Source organism: Pomacea canaliculata, linkage group LG8, assembly GCF_003073045.1.
Source record: "Pomacea canaliculata isolate SZHN2017 linkage group LG8, ASM307304v1, whole genome shotgun sequence".
Taxonomy (NCBI): domain Eukaryota; kingdom Metazoa; phylum Mollusca; class Gastropoda; order Architaenioglossa; family Ampullariidae; genus Pomacea; species Pomacea canaliculata.
This window is the reverse complement of record NC_037597.1, coordinates 26,766,797-26,791,947: the sequence shown is the minus strand read 5'-3', so window position 1 is coordinate 26,791,947 and position 25,151 is coordinate 26,766,797. Positions and strand designations below refer to the sequence as shown.

At 36.9% G+C, this 25,151-nt stretch overlaps 2 protein-coding genes across 2 annotated transcripts in view; one reads left to right on the top strand and one right to left on the bottom strand.

Annotated features, from left to right (window-relative positions):
• Positions 1 to 6,951, bottom strand: part of LOC112569973 (5'-3' exoribonuclease 2-like) — a 40,000-nt gene extending 33,049 nt beyond the window's left edge. The window contains exons 1-12 of the mRNA XM_025248102.1: positions 6,772 to 6,951; positions 5,827 to 5,954; positions 5,100 to 5,211; positions 4,807 to 4,868; positions 4,043 to 4,154; positions 3,640 to 3,802; positions 2,462 to 2,512; positions 2,032 to 2,049; positions 1,576 to 1,665; positions 1,128 to 1,177; positions 476 to 601; positions 44 to 123 (exon numbers count right to left, since the gene is read on the bottom strand). Of these exons, the coding sequence (XP_025103887.1) occupies positions 44 to 123; positions 476 to 601; positions 1,128 to 1,177; positions 1,576 to 1,665; positions 2,032 to 2,049; positions 2,462 to 2,512; positions 3,640 to 3,802; positions 4,043 to 4,154; positions 4,807 to 4,868; positions 5,100 to 5,211; positions 5,827 to 5,954; positions 6,772 to 6,846 (1,067 nt within the window). The 5' untranslated portion in view covers positions 6,847 to 6,951. The remainder of the gene's footprint in view (positions 1 to 43; positions 124 to 475; positions 602 to 1,127; positions 1,178 to 1,575; positions 1,666 to 2,031; positions 2,050 to 2,461; positions 2,513 to 3,639; positions 3,803 to 4,042; positions 4,155 to 4,806; positions 4,869 to 5,099; positions 5,212 to 5,826; positions 5,955 to 6,771) is intronic.
• Positions 6,952 to 7,020: 69 nt separating this feature from the next.
• Positions 7,021 to 23,774, top strand: LOC112569974. Its single transcript, XM_025248104.1, has 17 exons — positions 7,021 to 7,350; positions 7,918 to 8,102; positions 8,746 to 8,816; positions 9,101 to 9,267; positions 9,487 to 9,593; positions 14,614 to 14,723; positions 15,176 to 15,278; positions 15,599 to 15,685; positions 15,956 to 16,046; positions 17,067 to 17,118; positions 17,396 to 17,505; positions 17,807 to 17,976; positions 18,189 to 18,295; positions 18,801 to 18,942; positions 19,194 to 19,277; positions 21,569 to 21,678; positions 22,886 to 23,774. The coding sequence occupies exons 1-17, from the start codon at positions 7,050 to 7,052 to the stop codon at positions 22,929 to 22,931; spliced, it is 2,043 nt and encodes a 680-aa protein (XP_025103889.1). The 5' UTR covers positions 7,021 to 7,049; the 3' UTR covers positions 22,932 to 23,774.
• The last annotated feature ends 1,377 nt before the right edge of the window (positions 23,775 to 25,151 follow it).

Sequence of the window (25,151 nt, the reverse complement as noted above, 5' to 3'; positions counted from 1 at the left end):
ATCAACACTAAATATTTATATGTAAATACAGGTCTGAACTCACCTGATCTCAAGTGAAGGTAAGTGAGGAAGAAAATCATTGCCCACAAAGAAACACATGAAAACCCAGTCGTCTAGTGCCCGCTGGTGTTTGAAATAAAATTGAACAAGAGAGTTGTTTACTCATCATTAACACGCATCACCGCAAAATTCTATGACAAATCTTTTCTCTAAACCATGGTTCTACAAAATGCAAAATGCTTCTCAAAGAAAGAAAACGAGGGGACAGGAGGGAAGGCTGAAGAGGGGGAAAAATGTTTTCTTAAACTTGTAGTCAAAAGTTGTTCTATCGCAATCTAGCCAATCAACTACCTGGCTGTAGTCCTTAAGAGGATACCTTACCAATATTTAGGCTATACGTGGAGAAAATTGCTATATTTAATTATAAACCAGATTGTTGCAAAGAGATGCATGAATACAGAGCTAATTACAATACCTCAAATTCATATGTGAAAGGAAGATTATCCATTTTGAGTTCTCTTTCCAAGTATTCCCTGAGAACATTGAGGCGAAGAAAGATGAACTCTGTTTCCTGACCCACTGGTTTAGCAATTTCATCATGCTGGCAGAAATCAAACCCTTTGATTAATCATTGGCAAAAGAAGATCCCAACATGCATTTATTTGTATCACTAAGATGTTTAGAAGTCCCTTAATTACAAAATACACAAGAAACAAAAAAATTCTGACAGTTCATTAAACTATATTGCTGCAATTTGACTAAAGAATATGCATACAAAAAAACACACCAACCTAAAAAAATTTTGAATTTTTTTGTTTAATATCTTAAGCACTCTAGTTTATTGTGGATTGCAACACAACAGAATATGTGGAACACATTTGGTGTCAGTGGTAAAACTATTTTCAGAAATGAAGCTGTGCAGAGTTTATTTATTCAAATGTAATAAATTTACTCAATTGTAGAGCTATTTCCAACACTCTCTTCCAACTACTGATACTAAGCATCCTGATACACACAAGATAAATTGCTTTACTTCCAAAACAACAGGAATCGATAAGCTGCAAAGTTTAAACTACAGTCAAATAAACAGGCAGTAAACAAATTTATTTTGGGTAACAGCAATTTACCTCTCCACATTTCTCTCTTGCTAGTCCTTCACAATTTTTCATTTCATGGCCTGAAAATTAAAATTCAGGATAGCGCAAAGGTAATTATTTTACATTTGTTTTAATCATTGAAAGCATTTTTTAAAACTCTGAAAAGATTCCTTCTCAAGGTGTAAAAAATTTTTTAAATGAAGGCTCAAACCAAAAGTCAAAATCATGCCTCAAAGACCTGCAATAAAAAGGTGGCATACAGCGTAAAAGAACTATTACACAAGTTTTCAGGTAAGTCTCAGTGATTCTGTGAGCAATAACAGTAATTCTAGACATATTCTAGGCACAAAGCTTTATGCAGAGGCTTAAACTTATGAACACTCATATACTTTGTATTAACCAAGATTTAGACAATTTTTCTAGCTTCCATCAGCCTGGAGTCTTCTATTTCTACAAACCACAGTATACAAATGCTAACCAAGTTGTCCGCACAGATCACATGGCCTGGGCTGATTTGGTTTGAACTCTTCACGAATGATGGTGAAGTTTGCCTCATGTGTTGCAAGACCTGTCAAAAGTTGTAGAAAACCCATTTTATCTCTTCCTGCAGCTGTGTATATAATACATGCATCCAAGACCTAACCCCCAACTACACACACATAAAACATGGGAATTTGCAAGCACTCCCCCGTACATGTCAAACTTCTATACAACTACACATCCTTACATTATGAAAATGCCTCCTGTCATGTGGATGCTCACAGATAAATTCTCTGATTATTATAATCATTATTACCATTAGATACATGATGCATATTTGCTTCTCCTTTTCATTAAGTTCCCATTTTATATCATACATCCAATTCCCATGTGTGTTCATTTATCTATTCATTTAATAAAATCACAGATTTCGAAAGCTGCAATATAAACTCACCTAGCATAATGAGGTCAGCTGAAAAATAAATAAAAACAGTGAATGCCAGAAGGATATTAAAAAAAAGGGGGTTGAAAATTTTTTAATATACTTGTTCAATAGCATCAAATTTAACAGCCCTATTTAAGCACAAATTACTCAGACTCAACTTTATTGCTTTTGCTGCTAAACACCTTTCAGTACTATTTTCTGAACCAAGCCACTCCTGACCTACCATTCTCTACCAAAGTCTTGTTCTCTATCAAATCTCTCATAAAACCTTTCAAGACAAAATTCCACAACACATCCCCTTATCAAATCTATTTTAATAGAGAAAGGCTTCGCATCACACGACATGTACATATCTGTTAACACATCCTATTTCTTTTGTGAGTTGATGGGTTGCTGATAAAGAGCAATACAATTTACAAAGGCAAAACAATATATTTACCATCTGCACCACAAAGACAGTGGCGAGTGTTGGGGTCATGATCTGGTTGGGCTGAAAATTTAAAAAAAGACAAATTGTATTATCAGGAAGACTGGCCAAAGTAAAAAAAATCAGATGATAATAAGGAGACCAGGAAAACAGTAAGCTACTAGACACTAGTGGAAAGGTTCACACAAAACATTTAATGTAGTACTATGTGTGCCTATCCCCCAGCCAAAGGCTGTTTAAAAATAATGCACAAATTATGGTAGAACACCACTTTCTAATGATAAAAAAGATGTTCTTCTTCTCCTAGAGGAAAAATGACTGCTAAAGTAAAGCCTCCTCTCCTTCCCTCCAGTGACCTCTCAGATTTGACAAACACGCTGATCCATGTATTTGGCTATATTAGCATTATTACGCCTGTCTTCCCAAGGTCACTTAAAACCAAATGTTTGTGTTTCATCATGATTTTTTTCTAACTGAAACAGTGATGGTGCATGAAGAACAAAAAGAACTGAGGTTGGAGTGAATGGTGTGAGGAAAAAAAAACACCAGGTAATTTGCACCCCACACCCCACAAAAAAGGGAAAGTAGGTCCCAGATTTTTTTTTAAAAATATTTACATCTTTTACTGTCTGCACACATGATTCTTTTGCAGCAATAATTTTGGCAAATTTACCTCAATGGTGAGCCCATCAGCTGCCAATTATATTTTTCAACATTTTTTTGTAATTTTCACATATTAAAATGCCTTTAGACTTAAGAAATTATTTTATTGGTAGGCAAATGATATTTAATATACAATGTTTCTATTCACATTTCTACACTGATGAAGTTGATTTTGAAATGGTTAACGATATTAAGCATGAAATGAAAGCAGACTGATTAATTTTCTCTTAAACAATGCCTCTTTGCTTTTAGCAGAATTTTAACACACTGGGTATGTGAGTAATCATACTGAAACCTTTGTCAATACATGTTAACATAGCAGCAGTCAGCATTACTCACTAAGTATCCAGCATCTAATTAGCTGATTGGGAGATTTTACTACTTCAACTAAAACCATAGAGCACAAAGAAGTTAACCAAATTCCCTTGCCCAGAAAAAAATACATAAAATATTTTGGCAGACTCCTCCCCAACCCCAACCCCCACCCCACACGCATATTTCCACTTCTCCCCACACCAAACCCTTACCTCGTTGGCGTCTAATAAAGTCCATGATCTTGTGTTCCCCTTCTCCAGGCACATTTGCATCTGACAAGATGACTTGGATGTCTCTCCAGCCTGGGTCATTATTTAGCCTATCATGAATGTAGAACCTCAGACAGTGGGCCAGACGAAACATGAATGGTGTGCCCTTGCAAAATGAGTAAAAAAAAAATGTACTTAGAATAAGCAGAATATATGCAGAATAAGCATATGTGTACATTTTAAGATAATTGCATTACAATACTTTTCATTTTATACAGTTTTACATCTCTTGCCAAGACTTTCTCAAAACATAACCTTGGGATGTTGCACTATGCAAATCACCTATTCTCAATTTTGTCACTGCTAAAAATTATGTGTAATTCATATAAATGAAGGAAAATCATACTGGGGTGATGCAGTTACTGTCAAATTTATCCTCAGCAGGTTTGACAGGTGGAAGGTACAATCCCTTTGACATCATTTCTTCTCGGATTTCTGACATCAGCTTGATTTTCTCACTACAAACAATACAAGAGAAAATGATCTATTTATTAAATCCTTCTCTGGCATGGAGTACACAGTCTGTTCCATACCTATGTCACTTTTCATATTATGTAGTCTCCATATGATCACAATGCTTTCATAGGATGTATAAAAAACTATCTCTGAATTCTTGGACTGTAAAACAGCAACTTTGGTTATCCAGTGTCCTTTACTCCACAATACTATCTCATCCACATTTTTCTATTTTTGTACCTTTTTTAACTGTGCATTGAGCCCACTGTTTAGTGGGGAAATGCACTGATTCCAATGCTTTTCATGTACTATTATTATTACTATGATGATGATGAAATAAAATTAACATCTTGATAAAGTGACTAAATATAATATTCGCAGAAAATTTAGATCTAACAGTAAAGGTGCACAGTAAAATTTCAAAAATATTCAAACGTGTGGATCTCTGTTTACACGAGTACACAATGATATACATGCTAAGGAATTGGGTGACCAATTTTCCAAAACCATCCTAAAACTTTTCCACTCATTAATGTTACTGTTATCTTAATTGTACTACTACCTAAAGCATCAGAACTATACAATTTCCTAGTTTTTAAAAACACATTATGGTTTTAAAAAAAAATTTATTTTGAGAAAAATAATTTGACTCACTATGATTCTTTTGAGGCCCTGAATCGTCTTGACCTCTGCTGGTTCATCTTAGCTCGAGGAGCCTATGAATGTTGAAGAAAAAGAAAGAAATTTCATTTCTGCCTGCCTCTCTCATGCATTAGCTGTTTCCAGCAAACATGAACCCAGACTGGGTAACATTTTTTCTAAAAATGCTACACCTTAACATGAATATGAAATGCAATGCATTTTTTGGAGTCTCTCTAACATTTTAATTATTGATTTGCAGAACTACATGGCCTAAGAAAGAGGGGAAAAAATCACACCCGACTTACCACTCCATCTATAGCCATGTACAAAACTCTTCGTGGTCTCACAACAGAAAAGATTCTGTCAATATACTGGAAAATCAGGATCATCATTTCGTCTTCATTCTTTGGTTCTGGTCTGATAAAAAGAAGTTTGTGCTACTGGCATTATCATGAAGGTATAATTAATGAGCTGATTCAATTATAGCTTTTCTGTTCTATTTTAGTATGTTTGTATCAAGTGAGAATACATATTGATCATGATGGTCTGGGTCTGTATTTATGAACTGAGGGTAAGTTATTACCTGTGGGCAAAACAGAGAAATCTAAAAAGATGTTGTCTGTGCACTCATGATGTACAGTCCAACCCCACAGATATTGCTTTCATGCTGATTTATAATTATGATTCCAGAGATAAAGCAAACATTTGCAAAAGTCTGGATGCAGCTTTATAACTATGAAGATGAGATGCTTGCCACTGATTTACCCTTTCTTCATAAATACAGCCCCTGAAGGCGAGATTATCATATCATTGATCTTGAACATGAATCAAAATTTCTGAAAAATCATTTTATTAAAAAAGCAGCAAATGAAATATTGATCTGTCAAAAGATTTTAGCATTTGCATTCATTCCTTTAAAAAATATTCACCACCAAGGTAAACAGTGATGAACATGAAAACTTCAATTTATTTTTATCTTCAATCCCTTTTAATTCATAATTAGAATTCTTATTGACAGTTTACTAAACATACTTGTCTTCAGGGTGGCAGCAAGGATGTATTATACCATTCATATCAAGATACAAGTTGTCAAACTCAATATCATTAGGATTTGGCCGACTGGTATCCACTGGTATCAGTACTCCATCCACCTCCTTTGGCTGTCATTAAAATATCACAACAATAACCACTTTATCATAAATGAATTAAACAATAACCCCACAAAAATCAAGTGCAGAATGCAGAATTGATCAAGATAATGCAATCCCCACCAGTTCATAAGTGTATATTTTTGTTGCCGTCCGTCTCACGCCACCAAGCATGGGGTGGAAGGGGATGCGGGAAGGAGGGAACAAGCGCTGTCAGTGGTACACGCTGCCCCAAACAAGCGCTTCCACAATATTATTAGTAACATATTTTTTACTAATACTGCTACCACCACTAAAAATAATATTTGTATTGCACATTTTCTCACTTTAAAGTAATGCAATAATAATAAAATACATAATTATACGATTATTGACTAATACTGTATACAGACATAGTATACATAGACCAAAACATATCAACAAACAAATATGCAAACACATACTGTAGCGCTATACCTGATGTTTACATAAACACAGTACAACTGGTTGGAAACATATAATCTGGTGCCACTGAGTTCAAATTAGAGTGAATGAATATTTCTTTAGGCAAAGAAACATCGCACATTACTTTCAGTTATTTTTCAGTTAGTTCTCAAGTCAGTAGCAACAGTACTAGTAGCAGTAATATTAACTCTGTGAATATGAAACATGAGATTAAAAAGCTATGATTTTGTGAAGGGTAACAGTTAAAAATCATCAATTTCAGTTATTTCAGCTTCTTATTTTACTTCAGAACTGACCGATTTCATCAACTGACTTAATATGAGAGCAACACACTAGTCACAGGCATACAAGAACACAAGCAGAAACAATATAAACGTTGTCATACCTTCTCTTCTAAGCAATGCACCACGATTGACGGATATTTCCGGCTCAGCCATCTGAAAAAGGCTGGAACACCCATATCTAAAGTCCTTTAAGGCCAGCAGAAGAAGCTAAGTTATTGAACGACTTTTCTTTTATCTTCTTCGCACGCTGCCGGGAAACTCTTCTTCTTTGAAAATCCACTTTAGCTTTCAACTTGCAAACCTAGTTTTCATTGGACAAGTAATTTTATTTATCCAATCAGCGAACGTATAATAAAAATACTAATCATAGGTGATCAACATGTCTGCGGAAATACAACAACAATTGTGCAGTTCTGCGAAACTCGATCGTGACAAAGCTTACGTGGACCTGCAAAGTCTCATAACAAGCCTAGATGAAGAAGGAATTGAAGATTTACAGTCCGATTTTATCCGACTTCTGGGGCAGGTGACAGACAAATGGGAAACGCGACACGGTGCGCTATCTGGTTGCAAAGCACTGCTAGATAGCAACAAGAGTTCAGACGACTTTGCTATCGAAGTGCTGGATCATGCTCTGCAGTCACTAGATGACACCGAATTTAGAGTACGTATTGTTGCAGGTAAGTCTCCTCCATATTATAATTTTACTTTAGGGATAAAATCACCTTTATTAGTTCCCAAGCTTGCGACGTTTATTTTGGATACTGCTCTCACTAAATTAGTGAAAAGACCGTCCTGACACGAGGAGATCCTGTGATTGTCCAGACGCTTAAAGTAAGACTGGTATTGTTGAAAAAGACACTGTGGAATGCCTGTGGAATAACCGAGATGTCCTTTATGTAACATTTATAATGCTAGTTCCGTCTCATTTGCAGAACTTGTAGCTAGCTTACCCTTAATGCGCAGTTTAATTGACAATGTTTTACAAGTATTCTTTATTAAATGAAATGTTACACGAGTTTTTTTGTGTGGCTTAAGTGCTCTTGTTGTCTGCAGTTATTTCTTTCACTATTTCTTAGAGATATTTGTGTTAGACTTTCATGGATTGGATGCCTTTAGAGATATAAATTTGTTGCAATAACTAATTTATTTTTTGGACGGAAACATTTTACCACTTTTTAAAACAAATTGTTTGTGACAGTCATGGCAGACTGATATTTGCTATACCACATGTTTTGTCTGATCAGGTGAGGTTCTGGGTGCTCTGTGTAGAACTTTGGGACCTCAGATCTATGGCAGAATAAAATCACAGATACTTGAAGGAATCAGGTCAAATCTTGAGAGGCAGCCTATTACAGAATCTGGTATGATGGAGCAAGAAAATATGGAGAAACTTGTTGAGAAATTATCTAGTTCACCAAGTAGCCCAAGGGTAAGCATTGATAGATGCCATTATTAATGGATGTGTACAGATTTTTAATAATTGTGAGACAGACTTAAGTGCCAGGATACATGAATTGGATGTACTTGGTTTGTTCTGTTTTACGTAAAATAATGTCTCATGTTATCATTGGCAGACAAAACAATTTCCGGAAAAGGATTAATAAAGATAATTTGTATTTGTAAAAGCAATATATTTAAAAAAGACTGGGTTTCTTTTTACATTTACTTTTATTGGGAAGGAGATATTGTAAATGTTTATTTAGATGTTGTGAATTCTTAGATTGTGCCAGGTAAGCATAAAAGATGATTGACAGGGAAGAAATAATGTTGGTTTGCATGTACTACAAACTAATTTTCATCTGCTGTTGAATTTGTACATCCTAATCCAATCCCTTGTTTTGATTATTAATGCGTAATAATAGACTCTACAGGCATTTAGGAGACGTGAATGTGTCTCTGTACAGATTTGAAGCATACAGTTAACTTGTGTATTAAGTACAATATCATAATTTGCTAGCAGTATCCCTTTAATGCATGTTTATGTCAGCTTAAACAAACATTTGTTGACTGTAATTTGCAAAGTGTTTGTGTTAACATAACCCTCAGAGTTTTTAACTTTCATACTTTTACAGAGAACAAGTTCTGATGCTGCTCAGATATTTCATGACACTGCTGGATGGAAGTCTCTAGAAACATATATGAAGTAAGAGTCCTAAACAGTACTATTTCAATGTAAATTGTGCCCTGGTGGAGAGAAGCACAATAGAGCTGTGTTTGACTAAAAAATAAATAATTTTTTAATGGTTGTGGTAATGGTAGAAGTAGTATTTATGTACACTTAAAAATCATTTAAAAAGCAAAAATTTAGTCACATTGGTTCCTCACCCATCATAAATAAACAGAAGTATGGATTCAAAAGAAATATCATTTTAAAAATCTCTCTGAGGCTTGTTTGACTGTCTTCTCATTCGCCATGAATCAATAAAGATGCTTGCAGAGTGTGATAGAAGGATGTGGCTATGGTTTCAACGAATTTGTGGACCAGGAATTGCTTGACCTCATCTTCAGTGCTCTAGTGCACACCAACCGCTTTGTCAGAGAGACAGGTTACTATGTCTGTGCCTCGCTCGTTGGATGTGGAGCAAAAGCAGGATGTAGGTTGCTTACCTGGCCTAAACACAAACCATCTTCTCTCACTTCATCTCTCACTCTTTTACTCCGAGATGTCTGTAAATGTATACATGTATGTGCATGTGTGTGTGTGTGTGTGAGAGAGAGAGAGATATATATATTATCAGAAACTGTAAAATTAATTGTCAAGCATTTTACATGCTGTTTGGATTTGCCTTAACTCTTTTTACTTTTTGCCTTAGCGGAATTGGACAGTGAGGCCAAACTGACAGAAGAAAATGCCATATACAGACATGGTCACCAGTTTACTAAGTACCTCAGCCTAGGACTAGCAGATAACTGGAGTCAGGTAACATAAACAAATAAATAAAACTCATTACTGCTATAATTGTGTTGTTGTGATTTTAGAAAAATCTGTTTTATCTCCTTTAAATTGTTAACATAAAGATGTACATGTAAACATTTTGGCAAACGAACATACTCTTCTGCTTTTTCCTTTAGCTGTTTCTTTTAAAATGCTTGTCTTTGTCTTCATTTCATCATTTCATTTTCTGTTTCCCTAAGATTTCAATTTTGCATGAAAGCAAGAAATAGGAATAGATATATGATACGTAATAATAATGGTGACTTTTATAATACTGTTTATAAAATAGAGTGATGTCCCTTTACCTAACAGGCTGAAGAGGGCAGAACTCGGTGGTATTTTTGTCTTATCTGACGTCTTCCTTTTGTTTTACCTGTGATTATGTATGTTTTCGATCTGCCTGCCATTGTGCATTTGGAATGTGGTGCCTTTTCCATTCTGGTGGCTTCATTTCCATTTTGACTTGCAGATTTCACGATCAGCACAGTTCTGTGGGCTTCATGTCCGCTTGACCATTGTAGTTCAGTGAACTTCAGTGTGTGCTAGAAGTCTTTCATCGTTCCAGTGTGACTGTTGCCATCTGTTCTGTTGGATGTGTTATTTGGAACTGCAGTATCTTTGGAGTGTATTCCGGTGTGGCGATCTCCAGCTTTACACGAGCGGTTGGGTGGCGCAACGGTTAGCGCCTGTCACCAATACAGTGAAGGTTGGCTGCCCAGAGTTCATTTCTCGTCTCGGGCACGCTGTTTTTCTCTGCACGTGGCATCTGTTTATAGGGCTGGCTGCCTTGCTGGCACGGCGTAAAATACCAATTCCCCCCCCCCCTCTCCACCTTTACACGAGAAGCAACTTTACACAGTGCGCAGGTGTAGGAGGAGTCAACAGGTCAATTCCGCCATGACGGGTCATTTCTGCTAAGACACCACAGAGGTGGTTGTTTATAAGGAATATCAACTGGCCTTACTGAGGGGCGCCCGGCAGTGTGGTGGTTATTCACATTACACATTTCATTCAAATTAATTAAAATCAGTCTGTGCATACTATATTAGCACGCTATTATAGTCTATAACGCCACAAATACAATCCTAGAAAAAAAAAGCTGAAGAACTGAACTAAGCATAAAAATAAAAATGTAACTTATTACTTAAGTTATAAGCATTATTTGTACAGCTGACATTTCACTAACCATTTCACAACGTGCTCGACTCATGAGTCTTCCAGAATTTGACAAAAAAGACATATACTTAAAATTGCATATAACTAGATTGCATTTTACACTATCTGCGCATGCATCATCTGTTGATCCCTGCATCTGTGCCTGTGCAGTGTGAGAAGTAAAGTTGCTTCTCATGTAAAGCCAGAGATTGCCACACCGGCTTGTATGATATGTTTTATATTTGGGCTGCAGATTGTGGTTCATGATGTATGTGGACTTTGCCCTTTGGCACGGAGTACAGTCTGCTAAATATCTACAGTCAAATCTCCCTACTATGCCACCTACCGGGACCGAGCAAAAGTGGCATAGTAGCGAGAGTGGCATAGTAGAGAGGGTTCGTAAAAACGGCTTTATTTGCTCAAGTTACCCGTCAGTCCAAAGCAGGGGTGGGCAATTAGTTTTCCCAAGGGGCCGCATGAGAAATTGGGATGGTTTTAGAGGGCCGGACTAATATAGTTAACTCAGTTTTACCCAATACTGTATGTATAGTATATATACTGGCGGGCGGGCCGGTCAGAGACAGGAGTCCTTTGCCCAAGTCTGGTCCAAAGCTCTCAAAAATCGTCGGCTTCGCTAGCTGTCTCCTCTCATTCTCCCCCTCACCTCTTCATCCTCCACCCCTCCCAACCACATCCGCGCACCTGCATCCTGTCCCTAGTCGACCCCCACACACCTTCCCTCTGTCAGGTAGCTGTCACCCGGCCAGCTGTCACCCCCGCCACATTGCCAGCCTCCACCCTCCCTGTGTGCGTGCTATGTTCCATCCCCACTAACAGCGATGTCCCACACTACCATACAGTATAGTAATCGAGCTTTGCGCGGAATTTTACAACTTGTGTCTTTTAATAGTCACAAAAAAGTGGCATAGTAGCGAGAGTAGGGGGTGGCATAGTAAATTTTTTTTACATTGAATTTATAGTCGGGACCGAGCAAAAGTGGCATAATACCGAGAGTGGCATAGTAGTGGGGTGGCATAGTAGGGAGATTTGACTGTATGTCATTTTGTTTTGACATCACACTATCTTCTGTGAAATACCTTGAGCTTGTCCATAGGGCAGGAGAATGCCAGCTTTTGTTATTATTCTATAAGTCTGAACAGAAATTCAGGGATGGGAGTTCTCCGTCCGGGGGACGGATTTCCGTCCTGAGAAAAAATCTCAGGACGGAACTGGGACGGAAAGTAAAATTCAAAATTTTCACTGATTACGAAGGACCAGGGACTATGAATAAAAACGAAAATTTCTCGTATCGTGAACGATACCATACGCTAGTGGTAATAGGCAGAGGCGGCGTTAGGAATACGCGGGGCCTGGGGTCGACCATCTGCGCGTAATGGAGTACGTGTATCAACATCCCTATTGATATGATGCCGGAAGCACTGATTTACATACAGTTAGATAGGCTGGATTAATTTCGCGAAATAACGCACGAATTTAGTGTTTTAATTGTTTGTAACCTTTCCCACCGTTTGTGACAGTACCGGTTTTTTCTTAAAGCGAAATAATATGGTGACGATAACTTCATAAACTGCTTGATGTTATTGTTGGGCTTAACGTGAAGACATGGGTTCAATAATTTGCTTAATTAGAACTTAGAAGCGTTTTCTGATCATCAATTTTTTTGTCACAACTTGTTTACCACAGCTATAGCAATAAGTCAGAAAGATGACCTCGGGTAAGGTGACCAGACGTTTCGGGAGCGAAAGCGGGACACGTGCCGATGATGATGTCGTCACCGACAAAGAACGCCGATAAATAGGGGGGTGGGACTTTCCTCTGACTTTACCGAGTAGTGATGCTTTCAACGGCTGATCTGTCCACGCTACTACAGTATTCCATTTTAAATAGAAAACCGGTATTTAAAATTTAAATTAAAATATCTCTACCTTATCTCCCGCTCAGCCAACTTTGCGGACGTGCAGGTGAGGCGCTGTGTAAATTAGCGTGGCAATAATGGTCCGGCACCTTTGTCATCTTGCGGGGCTGTTGCCCCAAACCGTACTTCATAGACCGTGAATCTCCTTGTAAAGTTTCAGTCATTGCAAGATTGTGTCATAAATATTTTCACAAGGATTTCGTGAATTTTCGCTGTCAAAGTTGCACTTCACAATTAAAAGTCCTTTCAGTGTTTCCACCTTTATCTGTCTTTTCACTGGCGATGTTCGTATCGTCCCCGACATAAGTTTAGTCACTGATCCGTACTCAAAGAAAACGATTACTGGAAGCGAATAAAATGCCGGGCAGCGGGAAACTTTAATATTATGGATGACTTTGTTGAAAAAGACAGAACCAACCTTACACCTAAAAATGTTGAAGCTATTGGGTTTATTAAGTATGATTTAAGGGCCAGAGGACTGAGAGCCATACAGATGGTCCCCAGTGACCAAATGATAAAAAATGTGATTTCTGCACATGCATCATAGACAGTGCATTTGGAAAGAGAGGCTCATCTAGCTAAAAAAAAAAACCAAAAAACAGGACACTGTTTGCCAGAATGCTGTCCAAAAAAGGAAGTTGGAGGACTGCATCAGCTTCCAGCCGACTAAGAAGCAGCAGCTACCTCATCCAGCAACTGAGCCATCAACACAGACAGCTAAGAGACCAACAGAAACCACACAGCCTGCCAACATAGTAACTGGACAATTTGACATTTTGACAAATACCCTGAAAAGTCTGCTCCCAGAATGTCAGGGAGACCAATGCAAACATCAATCACTGGATTTTTAAAAAAATAAGAAGTGTTAGGTTTTGGTGGGTATTGGAGTTTTTACTTGTTTTTATTTGCCTTATCAAAATTAAATGTAGATAAGACAGAAGAGATAGGCATAGACTTTAGGAAAATAAAATTTTGTTTTATTGTGTACCTGTTGAGACCTTCAGGTACGTAGGCTCTGTTTTTGATTGCAGGCTAAAATGGGATGTAAACATGATCAGCATGTGTACCTTCAATAGCTGAATAGTTTTTCAGTCAGCACAGCAACATTGAGCTGTTTTTATCAGTCATTCATTGAAAGTCTTTCACTTTTTTCCTTCATATGCTGGTTTTACAGTTTTCTGTCCATGATATGAACAGTTTGAACCATACTGTCTATATTTTTTCTAAGGTAATTGGTGTTAAGCACAGAAATTTGGATTCCTTTTTTATGATCAGCAAATTGTCAGAAAAGTTTACAGCATTTTGTCCATACCAGAACATGTCCTAGCAGGAGAATTTGTTATATTGAGTTCAGGCAGGCAAACATACTATGCCTATATGCAAAAGCAATAGGGACTTGAAGTGGTTTACAACCTCTGCAGTCCACATGCTCAACCATAGATTATAGATTAATTGTCAGTTGTATGTTCATGGGTGTGTGATATAGGTGTACCTTAAGAATGTTTTATATATAAGAATGCACATTCTTATAATGCACCACTCGCCTAATATTGTAACTAGCAGTTTTTTTAAACTTTTGTAACAGAACACACTTCCCAAGTTATAATTGCCCATTAGGGTTAATAAAGTTGGACATTTGTCATTGTTAACTACTAAAGACATTGTATGACTTATGTGTGTTGTGTATGTGAAAAACGTGAAACGCATATGCAACCATGTGTCATATAATGTTATATGCATATGCTCTAGTACTACATGGCTCTTGAAAAATCTTCAGTCCCAGGAAAATTTCTGGCTCCCACCCATGGAAATTGCACATTCAGCTGTGTGTTTTAGCATACATTTGGTTGCAATAGTTGCATCTATCTTAACCTCTTTCAATAATAACTATTTGTATTATTTCTCTGGCTCCAGGTTCGTTTGGCATCATCTGTGGCAACCCGGAAATTTTTCCTCAGCCTTCCAACAGAAGAAACACGCCAGAAGTTTTACCCCCTGCTGATCCCAAGAATGTGTCTTAACAGGTTAGCTCTTCTTCTTTTTTGTTACTCCTGGCTGCTGTTTTTTAATTAAATTTGTTTGTTTTTGCCTTTGCTTTGTTTCTTTGGTTATTTTTAACATTCACCGAATGATTCATGACCAGAATTGCATTAAAAAATATTGCCTTTAAATAATGTTGAGATGAACAGAATGCTTATTTACTAGTTTTATGGTAGTATGACTGTAAAGAGTGTGTGTGTATTATTAAAAAAATATACAAAATATCTACATATGTTATAAATATGTATGTATATTAAACATCTACCATTAGCACTTTATAAATGTTCATCAAGTGTGATGAATATGTAACATCATCCTGCAACATTGAGAGCTTGGTTTGTTATGATTGTATTCTGATATAGCTCATAAACAGGAAAGAACTTTGCCAAATTTTGGCAACAATATTAATTGGAACAAAAATGATAACATTTTACAGGTACTATATGGCAGAAGGAGTGAGAATCTACTCCCAGGAGACCTGGCGCCTGGTAACACAGGGGACTGGAAAAAGTTATGTGGAACAATACATAGATAATGTTGTAAGTGCTGCTTAAGGTTGACAATAGATCATTAATCAGTTTCTTGCCATTAACAAGACAAAACAATTTCTTTAAGTCATCAGACCTTTCTATTTTGTTTCAACTTGAGACAATAAGAAAGTTTGCTTTTAGGATTTGTAGAAGCATGGGAATGAAAAAGATCTTTTGGTACAAAAAGATTTCTCTGATATTTCAAACTAAGTACAAATTCTGATATTATCTTTTGTTTACGTCTTTAATGTTATTAAAATTTCTAGATGTAGATCTTATTAGCGCATATCATTACTGTATTTTCTTAATGTGAACAATATGTTTATAAGGTTGACTACTACATTCAAGCTACAGACTCCAATAACCACGCAGTGCGCGAAGCTGCTTGTGCTTGTATTGCTGAGCTGGGGTCAAAGGTGGGACCAGTTCTTCATTTAATATTGAGATGTTTTTTGGTGGTTTTGTTTTTTTTTTTTGTTTTTTTTTTGGGGGGGGGGTTGTTAACAATCTAATGCAAATTAAATTCAGTCATTTATGAACTCTTATTTATGCACAAAATGTATGGATAATGTTAGTAAGTGAGATAATAATAATAGTCTTACATGCCACATCTCCTGACTGAATAATAGACTTGATGTTTCCAAAGATAAAAGTGAATAATAGCAAACACTTCCATCTCACATCAGATAGACATCTCTGCAGCAAGCCATCATGTTCCCAGACTTTTGGAAACTCTTTTCATCTGCTTCAATGATGACAGCTGGCCAGTCAGAGATGGTATGGTTTCCATTTATGCATGTCAGAATATCCTGTAACAATTGGAAAACTTGAAAACTTTTAGCAGTGCTATCATTCTGTCTCTGTGTCTGTTATGGGATCTCATTAAAATGGTTCTCAAAAGATCTTTAAACTTTCAAAGCAGAATGCTAGTCATATTTTTTTAGCTATTGTTATCACCATTATGTTTTTTTGCCTGTCTGATTGTGCTGCTTTGTAGTTTAAATCATCCAGAATTTTTCATAATCATTTTTATTACTTTCTCTTTGAACTGTGTTTATGTTTGAAGTTTTCTAGTCCAGATTCCAACCCACCACTATAAGAAATAACTTTCATAATCAAACATACTGTTCTACTTCTCAGTTCTTCATTTTCATCCATGCACTGCATTCAAGGTTGCCTTGGTGTCATCCATTTGCTAATGCTTATGTTTCTTGCATTGTTGACCATTTCTAGTCTTTATGTCCCGCATGTTGAGCTTACCTCCACGTTGGAAAATGCACTTTACAGATTCAGTGGTTATTGATACAAACTCTTTGCATCTGCAAAGCATGTAGTTGAATACCAAAAGATAGTCAAAGGGAGAGACTGCATAAAAATGTAATCCTTCAACAGATGGAGTTTAGTCCTTTGCCAGCACTGCTGTTTTGATTTTCTCCTCCAGTGCTTTGTATTTTAGCAAACCAACCAGACCACACACATGATTAATTCACTGACTTCGAAAGTCCTGCTGAAGGAAACACATTTTAGAATTATTTTGATCTGAAGCTCTTTAATGAATTATTAAATATTTTGATGTCTTCTACAGGTCTGTTTGAAAAATATCTTGAAAAGATGGAAAATCTTAATGTTTATAGAGGGAAATACAACTCTAAAAGAATGTACTATTATTGTCTTAGTATTACGGTGAAGTGGTGTTTGGTTTTTAATCTAATCTTCCTCTCACAGAGGATCACAGTAACTGTAGTATTGCCTAGTGATAAAGGATTAATTTATTAATGTTTTTTCTCGTCTTTTCAGCTGCATGTGTAGCCTGTGGTAACTTCATCCTCTGCTTCCCAGAAGAATCCAGGTATTCATTTTAGGGTGGCAGTTTTCTCCATTTATCATGTGCTCAGTTATCATTGGCAGTTATTGACATTGCTTTCAAGCTCAGAGTTTGCCTGTCATGCATATATAAATTTGCATACAAAAATATACATGCAAGCACATAATAAGTTGAAATATATTCATTGTCACTATGCTATCCATTTGTATGTTTTTCCTTTAGCCAAATGATACAAAATATTGAATACCAAAATATTAAATTTCGGTTGCTATAAAATGATGTCATCTTTTTTTTTTTTCAGACATGAACTACCTAGTTTATACCCACTGTTTTTTAACAACCTTCAGGACAATATTTCCTCTGTGAGACAGGGTGCAGCCATTGCTTTGGTTAATGTAGTCAAAGCTTATGGTATGTACTTGCCATTGTTTTGCTTAACATAGTCAAAAGTTTGTGATATATGGTAGTGAATAGTTTTTTCAGTTTTGTGTTTATTTCCTTCTGTACCTGGCATTTATGTGTGCATAAAAATGATTTTGCTTATACATTATCATGATACATTTATATCTTTTTCATTTTCCCTCTCTCTAGCCATGAAATAACCTTTGTTGCTGGCTATTTCTTTGTTTTTAATTGATCATCTTGTCCTCTTCAGCCATTCTTTCCATAGTTCATTAAAACCATCATTCACTTTGATTCTTTTAATGTGAAGGTGAATCCAGTTACGAAACAGTGCTGGGAAAGGTCAAAGAAGGTTTTGAGGGTCTGGAAAACCAACCTGCAACAAGCGAGAAGTATGGAGGAATGGACAAAGGACCTGCCACTTACAGTGTTGCTAAACAGTTGCGAGACAATGACATGGACCTACACACTGACAAACAGGTCAGTTAATGATAGCAGTGGTGGGAGCTGCAAGGGAAGGATAAAGAATGTAGATTTATTTTAAAGAATTTTAAACTTACAGTTAAGCTTTTTTAAAAAATACCCTTAAGATTCTTTTTTATGTTAGACAATCAAGGAGCTTAAACTTATGTCCCAGATGTTATTATTTTTTTTTAAATTGCTTCTTTTGTTAACTCCCTTATGTTCTCTAGATGTATTCTTGTGGATCACTTGCTCCTAAGATGGGCAGAGGTCGGGATGGTGGCTGCATGGATCACAAATTCAGAAAACCTCCAGAACCATGGGAACTGGCTGATGGGTATTGTCTTTTTTTCAAACCACTTACATTCTTACTATGAAAATAGCTATTTTCTGGTTGAAAGTTACATCCATTCCTTCATTGCCTTCTTTATCGAGAAATATGCTTTAAATTATGAAAGTCAATATTTGATAGAGATACAGATTTAAAATACTTTGTGATTTGTCATCTCAGTGCATACTAACATAACATCGTAGGAACAATGAAAGCTTTGAAAGTAGTATCACATAGCAAAGAGGCATTGTATTTGCTCGAGAGATTGGTATCTTTACTACTATAGAGTTATTGTATTTTCTGCATAACCACATTCTAAAAAGATAAAGACTATTGTAACTGCTGAGAGTTTTAAATGTTTTTGTGTATAGATAGGTTATGGTTACCTGCCATTTTAGGCATATGTCTTCACTTTTATTTCACTTTAAATGTGTGTCACTTTTATTTTTCTTTAAACATGTGTGTGTCACTTTTATTTTACTTTCATCATTCATTCTTCTTTCTGTGACAGGTGTGTTCACTTGATGGCAGAACTGTCACACATTGCTGCTCTGGGATCAGCAATCACCAAACTGATGCCTCTTCTGGCAAAGGCTTGTTCAAAAAGGCACTATACACATCACCTGAACTTCCTTGAGACAGTGTGTAAACAGGTAAATGGAAAGAATTTTGCAACTGGGCTGTCAAATTCCTATCAACAATGCTGCCGCATCAGACATTAGTGGTGTGTGTCAATTATATAGGCAAAACTAAAAATGTAACTAATATGCTAAAGACGCCTTCTAGTAAGCTAATAATTTTGGTGTTTCTCATCTTGTGCAATCTTTAGTTAAAGATATTTGATATCTGAGACAATTTTTATTAGTTTGATTAGTAAAAAGTTAGCATGGGATTCTATCCACAGCTGCCAAACTTGGCTAAGGGCTTGGGGAAGAGGTCTTTTAAACTGTTCCTTGAATCATTTCTGGAGCCCATTTGCTACAGCATTGTAAGTATTATCTAGCATTATATTTAGTCTAGATAGTACTTTTGTTGACTCACCAGCACAGCCTCAATTTATAGGTTGCAGTATGACATACAGAAAGGCATAGCTTAATAAAAATCTGAGCAGACCTGTCTTGGTTGTATTCTGTCTTTGAAAAAGTTTTAGTCATGATTGTTTTACTACCCACAAGTTTGCTCAGAAGTGATTCAGACTGTCAATATTTATCATTTAAGCCCATCTTACTATTTTATTTTTCCATTTAAAGTCTCCTTTCAGCCTCTTTATCAGGAATGTCTAGTCAAATAGAAATGCATCAGACACAAATAACTATGCATTGAAATATGTAAGGATATTTTTTTTACTCCCTTTGCTGCCAATTGAGCTACATCCTACAATCTGCAAGATTCCCATAGAACCCTACTTACTATGTCAGTCATCCCTTGACCAGCACCTGTCATTGGGGGCAGCACGTGGTTAAACGCAGCAGCTGACAGGGCCCACCACTTGCCTATTGTGGGCGATAGTCAGCAGGTCCTGTACAGGATGAGCAGTCCAGTCTTTAACATTTGTCAGCCAGTTCTTTCTTTGGCCAGCGCAGCATCAGCTACCCTCCAAGGTGCCGTGGAGGATAGTCTTTGACAGAGTGTTGTGCCAGGTCACATGGCCAAAGACCAGCTTACATCGCTTGACAGTTGAAAGTAGAAGTTCCTGGTGTCCTACAAGTGTTGCAATCTTGATTTTTACAAAGTCGGTTATACATTCTTTGAATGAGATCCACAGCAGCCTTCTCAGACACTTGTTCTCGAATGCCTGGCTTCTCCTTTCCGCTTGGGTGAGCAGAGTCCACATGTCACATCTGTAGAGCAGGATCAGCACTACCAGGGATTTATACAGCTTGTACTTGGTAGTAAACCTTATCTAATGGCTATACCATACCCTGTTCAGCCTAGCTGTTGCAATCCTGATGCAGATATATGGCATGAACTGCCATCCTTGGAGAGGGTGGCTCCCAAGTATTTGAAGCTGCTTACCTCTTCGAGCTGTACCCCATTCATTTAGATCTTTGCTGCTGCCATTGACCATAACTTTGCTCTTTTCAGTGCTGGTCTCCATTCCATATGCATTTGAACTGTCTGTCAGTCTGTTGTAGAAGTCTTGCAGTTCTTTGTAAGTGGCTGCTAACAGATCTCTATCATCTGCAAAGCGTAGGTTGAAGATCAATCTTCCACCAATGGAGATGGAAGTATGATGGTCGTGGAGAACTTCGAGCATGATGCTCTCCAAGAAGATATTAAACAGCACTGGTGATAGGGGACATCCTTGATGTATGCCAACTGTGGTGCGAAAGTAAGCTCCTGTTTGGTTGTTCAGCAGTACTGTACTCATTGAGCTATTGTACAGTGGTTTGAACGACTTGAACAAGGCCTTCAGTGTTGAATTTTTGCATCACATGCCATAGCCCCCTCATGCCAGACTGTCAGATGCCATTTTAAAGTCAGTGAAGTTGTGGTAGAGGTTCTGCTGATGCTGAAGATGTTTTTCTACAAGAATACAAAAGCTGAAGAGCTGCTTAACTGTGCTTCTACATGGTCTGAAGCCAGCCTGTATTTCTGCTAGCAGTTCTTCTGTGGTGGTTCTGATTCAGTTCTCTGTGACCTTCAGTATGACTTTGTTGTGGTGGCTAATAATGTTTATGGTTTTGTAGTTCTAGCACTGTTTGCTGTTTCCTTTTTTTGGGAAGGGGTATGATTAGTGACTGCATCCATTCTTTGAGCCATTCCTTGCATTCCCAGACTCTTTAGCACAGGACAGCTAGGGCCTTGGTAGTTTCTTCCCCACCCTGCTTGAGCAGCTCAACTGGCACAGTATCAGTGCCTGGCAGCTTTCCTCCCTTTATACTAAGTAAGCTTTTTTGACCTCTTCCCATAGGACTGGTAGCTCTGTAGATAATGCTCAAGAGATAATGCTTAACTGTATGTCATCATAGCACTGCTACAATGCCCTTATGGTTTGAGAATAACCAAGGCCTTTATAACATTTAGATCAGAGCCATTTTTACTTTCAGAAGTATTTAATCGAATAAAATTTGAAGGAACAGGTTTGAATGTCTGTGATAAAAATGCTACTTGACTCTTTTCATTTCCCTTTTGACACCTCCCTGCACTCTATGTGTGCTGTTTTTGTGATTATTTGTGTTTCACATGAATTTATTTCATTCTTGGGTGAAAGCAAGTATATTAAGACAAAATGTGTATTTGGATAAATGAATGCATTTATTTCATTTGCTGCTGCAGGAATCTGACAATATTCTGACATCCACTGCTGGCAGCCAGTGTCTGGCAGAGTTAACCACCTTTATTGGAGAAGGCATAATGAGAGGAAGAATAGAACAGTATGATCCACGGTAAGATGGGATGAAATAATCTGGAATTTCATTTGCCATGAATTTCAGTATTAATAATAAAAATAGGCAACATACAGTGTTCCCTCGCTACTTCGCGGTTCATCTATCGCGGATTTACTACTTCGCGGTTTTTTTTTTGAGTGAAGTATCGATCGATATTTCCGCGCTGGGAATTATCATTTTACAAAATACCAGAGATATTTCAACAGGAAAAAGACGAAAAATGAAGCTGTATTAGTATTTCTATTAAAATACCATGGTTATTTTGTAGATAGAAAGAAATAATTGTATGAGAAATCAATTGCTATGCGTAAGCGACGAGCCATGATTGTTATCTCCCATCTCGCAGCCAGTTCGTATCAGTTTTTTTGGGTTTCTCTGAGTACAGTTATAATTTTTTTACACTAATTTGTTATTGTACTGTATTAATACCATGATTAATATATTACTTTACACTCACATGATATTGTTTTACATGTATATATTATTATTGCATGTATGTCCCTACTTCGCGGAAATTCCTTTATCGCGGCTGATCATAGCACCTATCCCCCGCGATAAACGAGGGAACACTGTATATAACAGCTTCCAGCCCATAAAGAAAAGGTTGCCGAATTTGATCACACTAGTCATATCCAGAGTCACAGTCCTAAAACAAACATTATGTGCCAGTAATCTGTATTTAAATCAAGTGTTAGAGATATAAAAAAGAATTACATAAGAGTGCATCACAGTTCAAGAAGTCAAGAAGGTTGCTGCCAGTGAAAACTGAATTTACATCCAAGCTGAAAAAATGGGGAATAGGAGGATATATATATATTTGAAGATAGCTTTTAATATTTTTGTGAAATATTAAGCAATGTGTTGTAAATAATGTATTTGACTCAGAATGGAAGATTCTCTTCTGCTGACAGGAAAAAAAAACTAACAAATGATACAGTTATTGAACACAACCACAGAATTTGCATGATCATTTGCATTTTTATTGACTTTAGTTCTAGTGCATGTACACATTTTCACTTGAAGAATTGTTAAACATGTACTAGAAGATTTGTTTCTGGAAACTATTTATAAAAAGTTATTTTAATTTAAAGTATGTTTTTTACAAAACTTATTAAGTGATCTTTCTTTTTATTGATTTATATATCTTGACAATGTATGTAAAGCTTGTTCTAAAAACTGTTTTCATAAAATCTTTTGTTTTCAGATATCTGGACTATCTCCAGCCTTCCTTTGGACCCCCACATCATTAAAATTTAGATGGAAACATAATTAGCTTTTTATTGAACAATTATGCAGTGCAATTTAATGTTTCTTTGGTGTCATAATATGAATGATAGTTTCAGTATCTTTTTAGGAGCTTCAGATCATCTGTCAGTGGCTATTATCAAAGGTTTCATTTGAATATGCTACACGTTGGACTGAGTAAAGAGACTTTATGTTTGTTATGAACAAGATCTCAGAGTTTTTCTTTTTTCCTTTTCTTTTGACAATCAAAATACTAATAGAGAGTTTTGCCTAAGAGAACAACAACGGGGTGAAACTTGTTTTCGTTGGTGATACCTATAATTTCTTGCAGTTGACATTTGAAATGCATTATAGCTGTTCTTATTGAAAAAAAAGAAAATATATGAAGGGTATGGACTGTACAGTTATAGATGGAGAGGCCTGTACAAAGTGGCCATGATTTGGACATTTGCTTGTCAGAATGCTGCTTCAGCAAGATATTATAAGGAGGTGAAATTAGCCTCGTCTGTGTAACTGTTGTAATCGATTTAGCGTTACTTGCTATATCATATACGCAGTATTTTTGATGATGTGAAAGTGATACCATTTCCTTTATTACATGCGTGCTATCTAACAAACTCCTAACAGTTCAAGTTCGCGCAGATGTGGGTTTTTTCCTTTTTACTGTAAATGTTCCAATAATCTGTAAACAGTTAATAAATTGTGATCACTTACATCACAGTCATCCATTTTCAAAAATAGTTATCATGCTTTGTACTTAAAGATGCAGTTTATTTAATTTTCAATATGTAAGTCGGTAATAATGCATTGTGCTTGGCTGTAGTAAAGAGTCATCCTTATTAATTTCAGTGCTTTCTGCAGAATTCTGTTCAAGTGTAGCAGGAATGCTTGTTTGAGACAGGGAATACTGCTGGCAGTGCTTTGCTCCCTTCCACTTTTCATTTTGCGCCAACCCCTACCCCACCATGTGAGCAGTGAATGATGCGATTGTGCTTCAAAATGGAAGACAGTGAACATACGCATTCTTTAAAACGAAAACACAAGATCACTTCAGCTTGGGGCGTCCCTGGCTAGGGTAGCACAAATAATTATTCAGATACTATAGCACTATACACAATGCTTCAAAGATAGTTAAGTGAACCACTTAATCAAGAATGTGGTGCACACAACAATATCCAGGCATATACACTATTAAGTAAGCTAACTTGAAGTAAATAGATCTCAGTCTGTAACAAATGTCACATAACCCTGCACTAGTTTCCTGAATGGACTAGCCAAAGGGCACTTGCTGCACATACAATCAAAAGGATCTGCAACAGCTGACATAGCTTCCGGACTAAAGAGACTAAATGCTTACCAAACTTTAGACGTGAGCGTACAATGGAGGGATGGAACGAGACCGATCCCCTTCCCCGCTTCTACCTCGGTACAAAGGGAAAGTCTTACTGTGTTTTTATCACGACAGCCACTCGGCTGCCCCTAGGTGGGAATCCTCCGTACATGTGTCCGCGTCCGGTTTGATGTAGTAAGTTTGATGTAGTAAGTTGGATCACGGTTTGCATAGTTCCAGAAAAGGTGTTATAATTTAGAGTCAGGTAAAGGTAGGACTAGGTTTAGTGTAAAGGTATTAGCAAAAGGTTAATAAGCGCATGGTTCTTATCTTGTCAATATACTTTTTGAATTTACATACCTCTTTCTGTTTACATGAGTGTGCGATGTCATACGTACGTTTGTCCAAATCTAAACAAATAAATGTGAGTAGTTCTAATGTACATTAGAAAACATCTTCTGTTACTCTGTTCAAGTCTGCAGTGAGGCGATGCAGTAATTTAAGTATATATTGCCAAACTGTGTTTTACATGGTTGAACACTGGCCAAAATCATGTGCCACCAAAGACTATGTAACCAGTCAGCCAGTTCCTCTTTTGTTAAAATTCTGGCTCCCACTGGTCGAGTGATTTTTTTTTATTTTTTTTTTTTGTCGTCGTTGTCGTCTACTACCCGGCCACTGGTGACATATGTAGCCAACCTATCAATCTATAAAAGTAGCTAATTTACACTGTCAACGACTACCCGGTATTACACAAACAAAACGTATCTGTTGGAGTCTAATAATTTTACAGTATCATTTTGCGTGGCTGCTGACCACCTTCAAACTCACTTTAAAGTTGTAAAGAAAAATTAAGCGGACGAGTATAAAAGAAACGGACAACAGCAACGCTTTT

What these genes read in the sequence shown, in the direction of transcription:
- LOC112569974 (XM_025248104.1), top strand. Translation starts at nt 7,050, where the DNA reads ATGTCTGCGGAAATACAACAACAATTGTGCAGTTCTGCGAAACTCGAT. An exon ending in ATGTGGAGCAAAAGCAGGAT is followed by an intron (nt 9,268 to 9,486) that starts GTAGGTTGCTTA and finishes TTTTTGCCTTAG; the next exon opens with CGGAATTGGACAGTGAGGCC. An exon ending in CAGCTGGCCAGTCAGAGATG is followed by an intron (nt 16,047 to 17,066) that starts GTATGGTTTCCA and finishes TCGTCTTTTCAG; the next exon opens with CTGCATGTGTAGCCTGTGGT.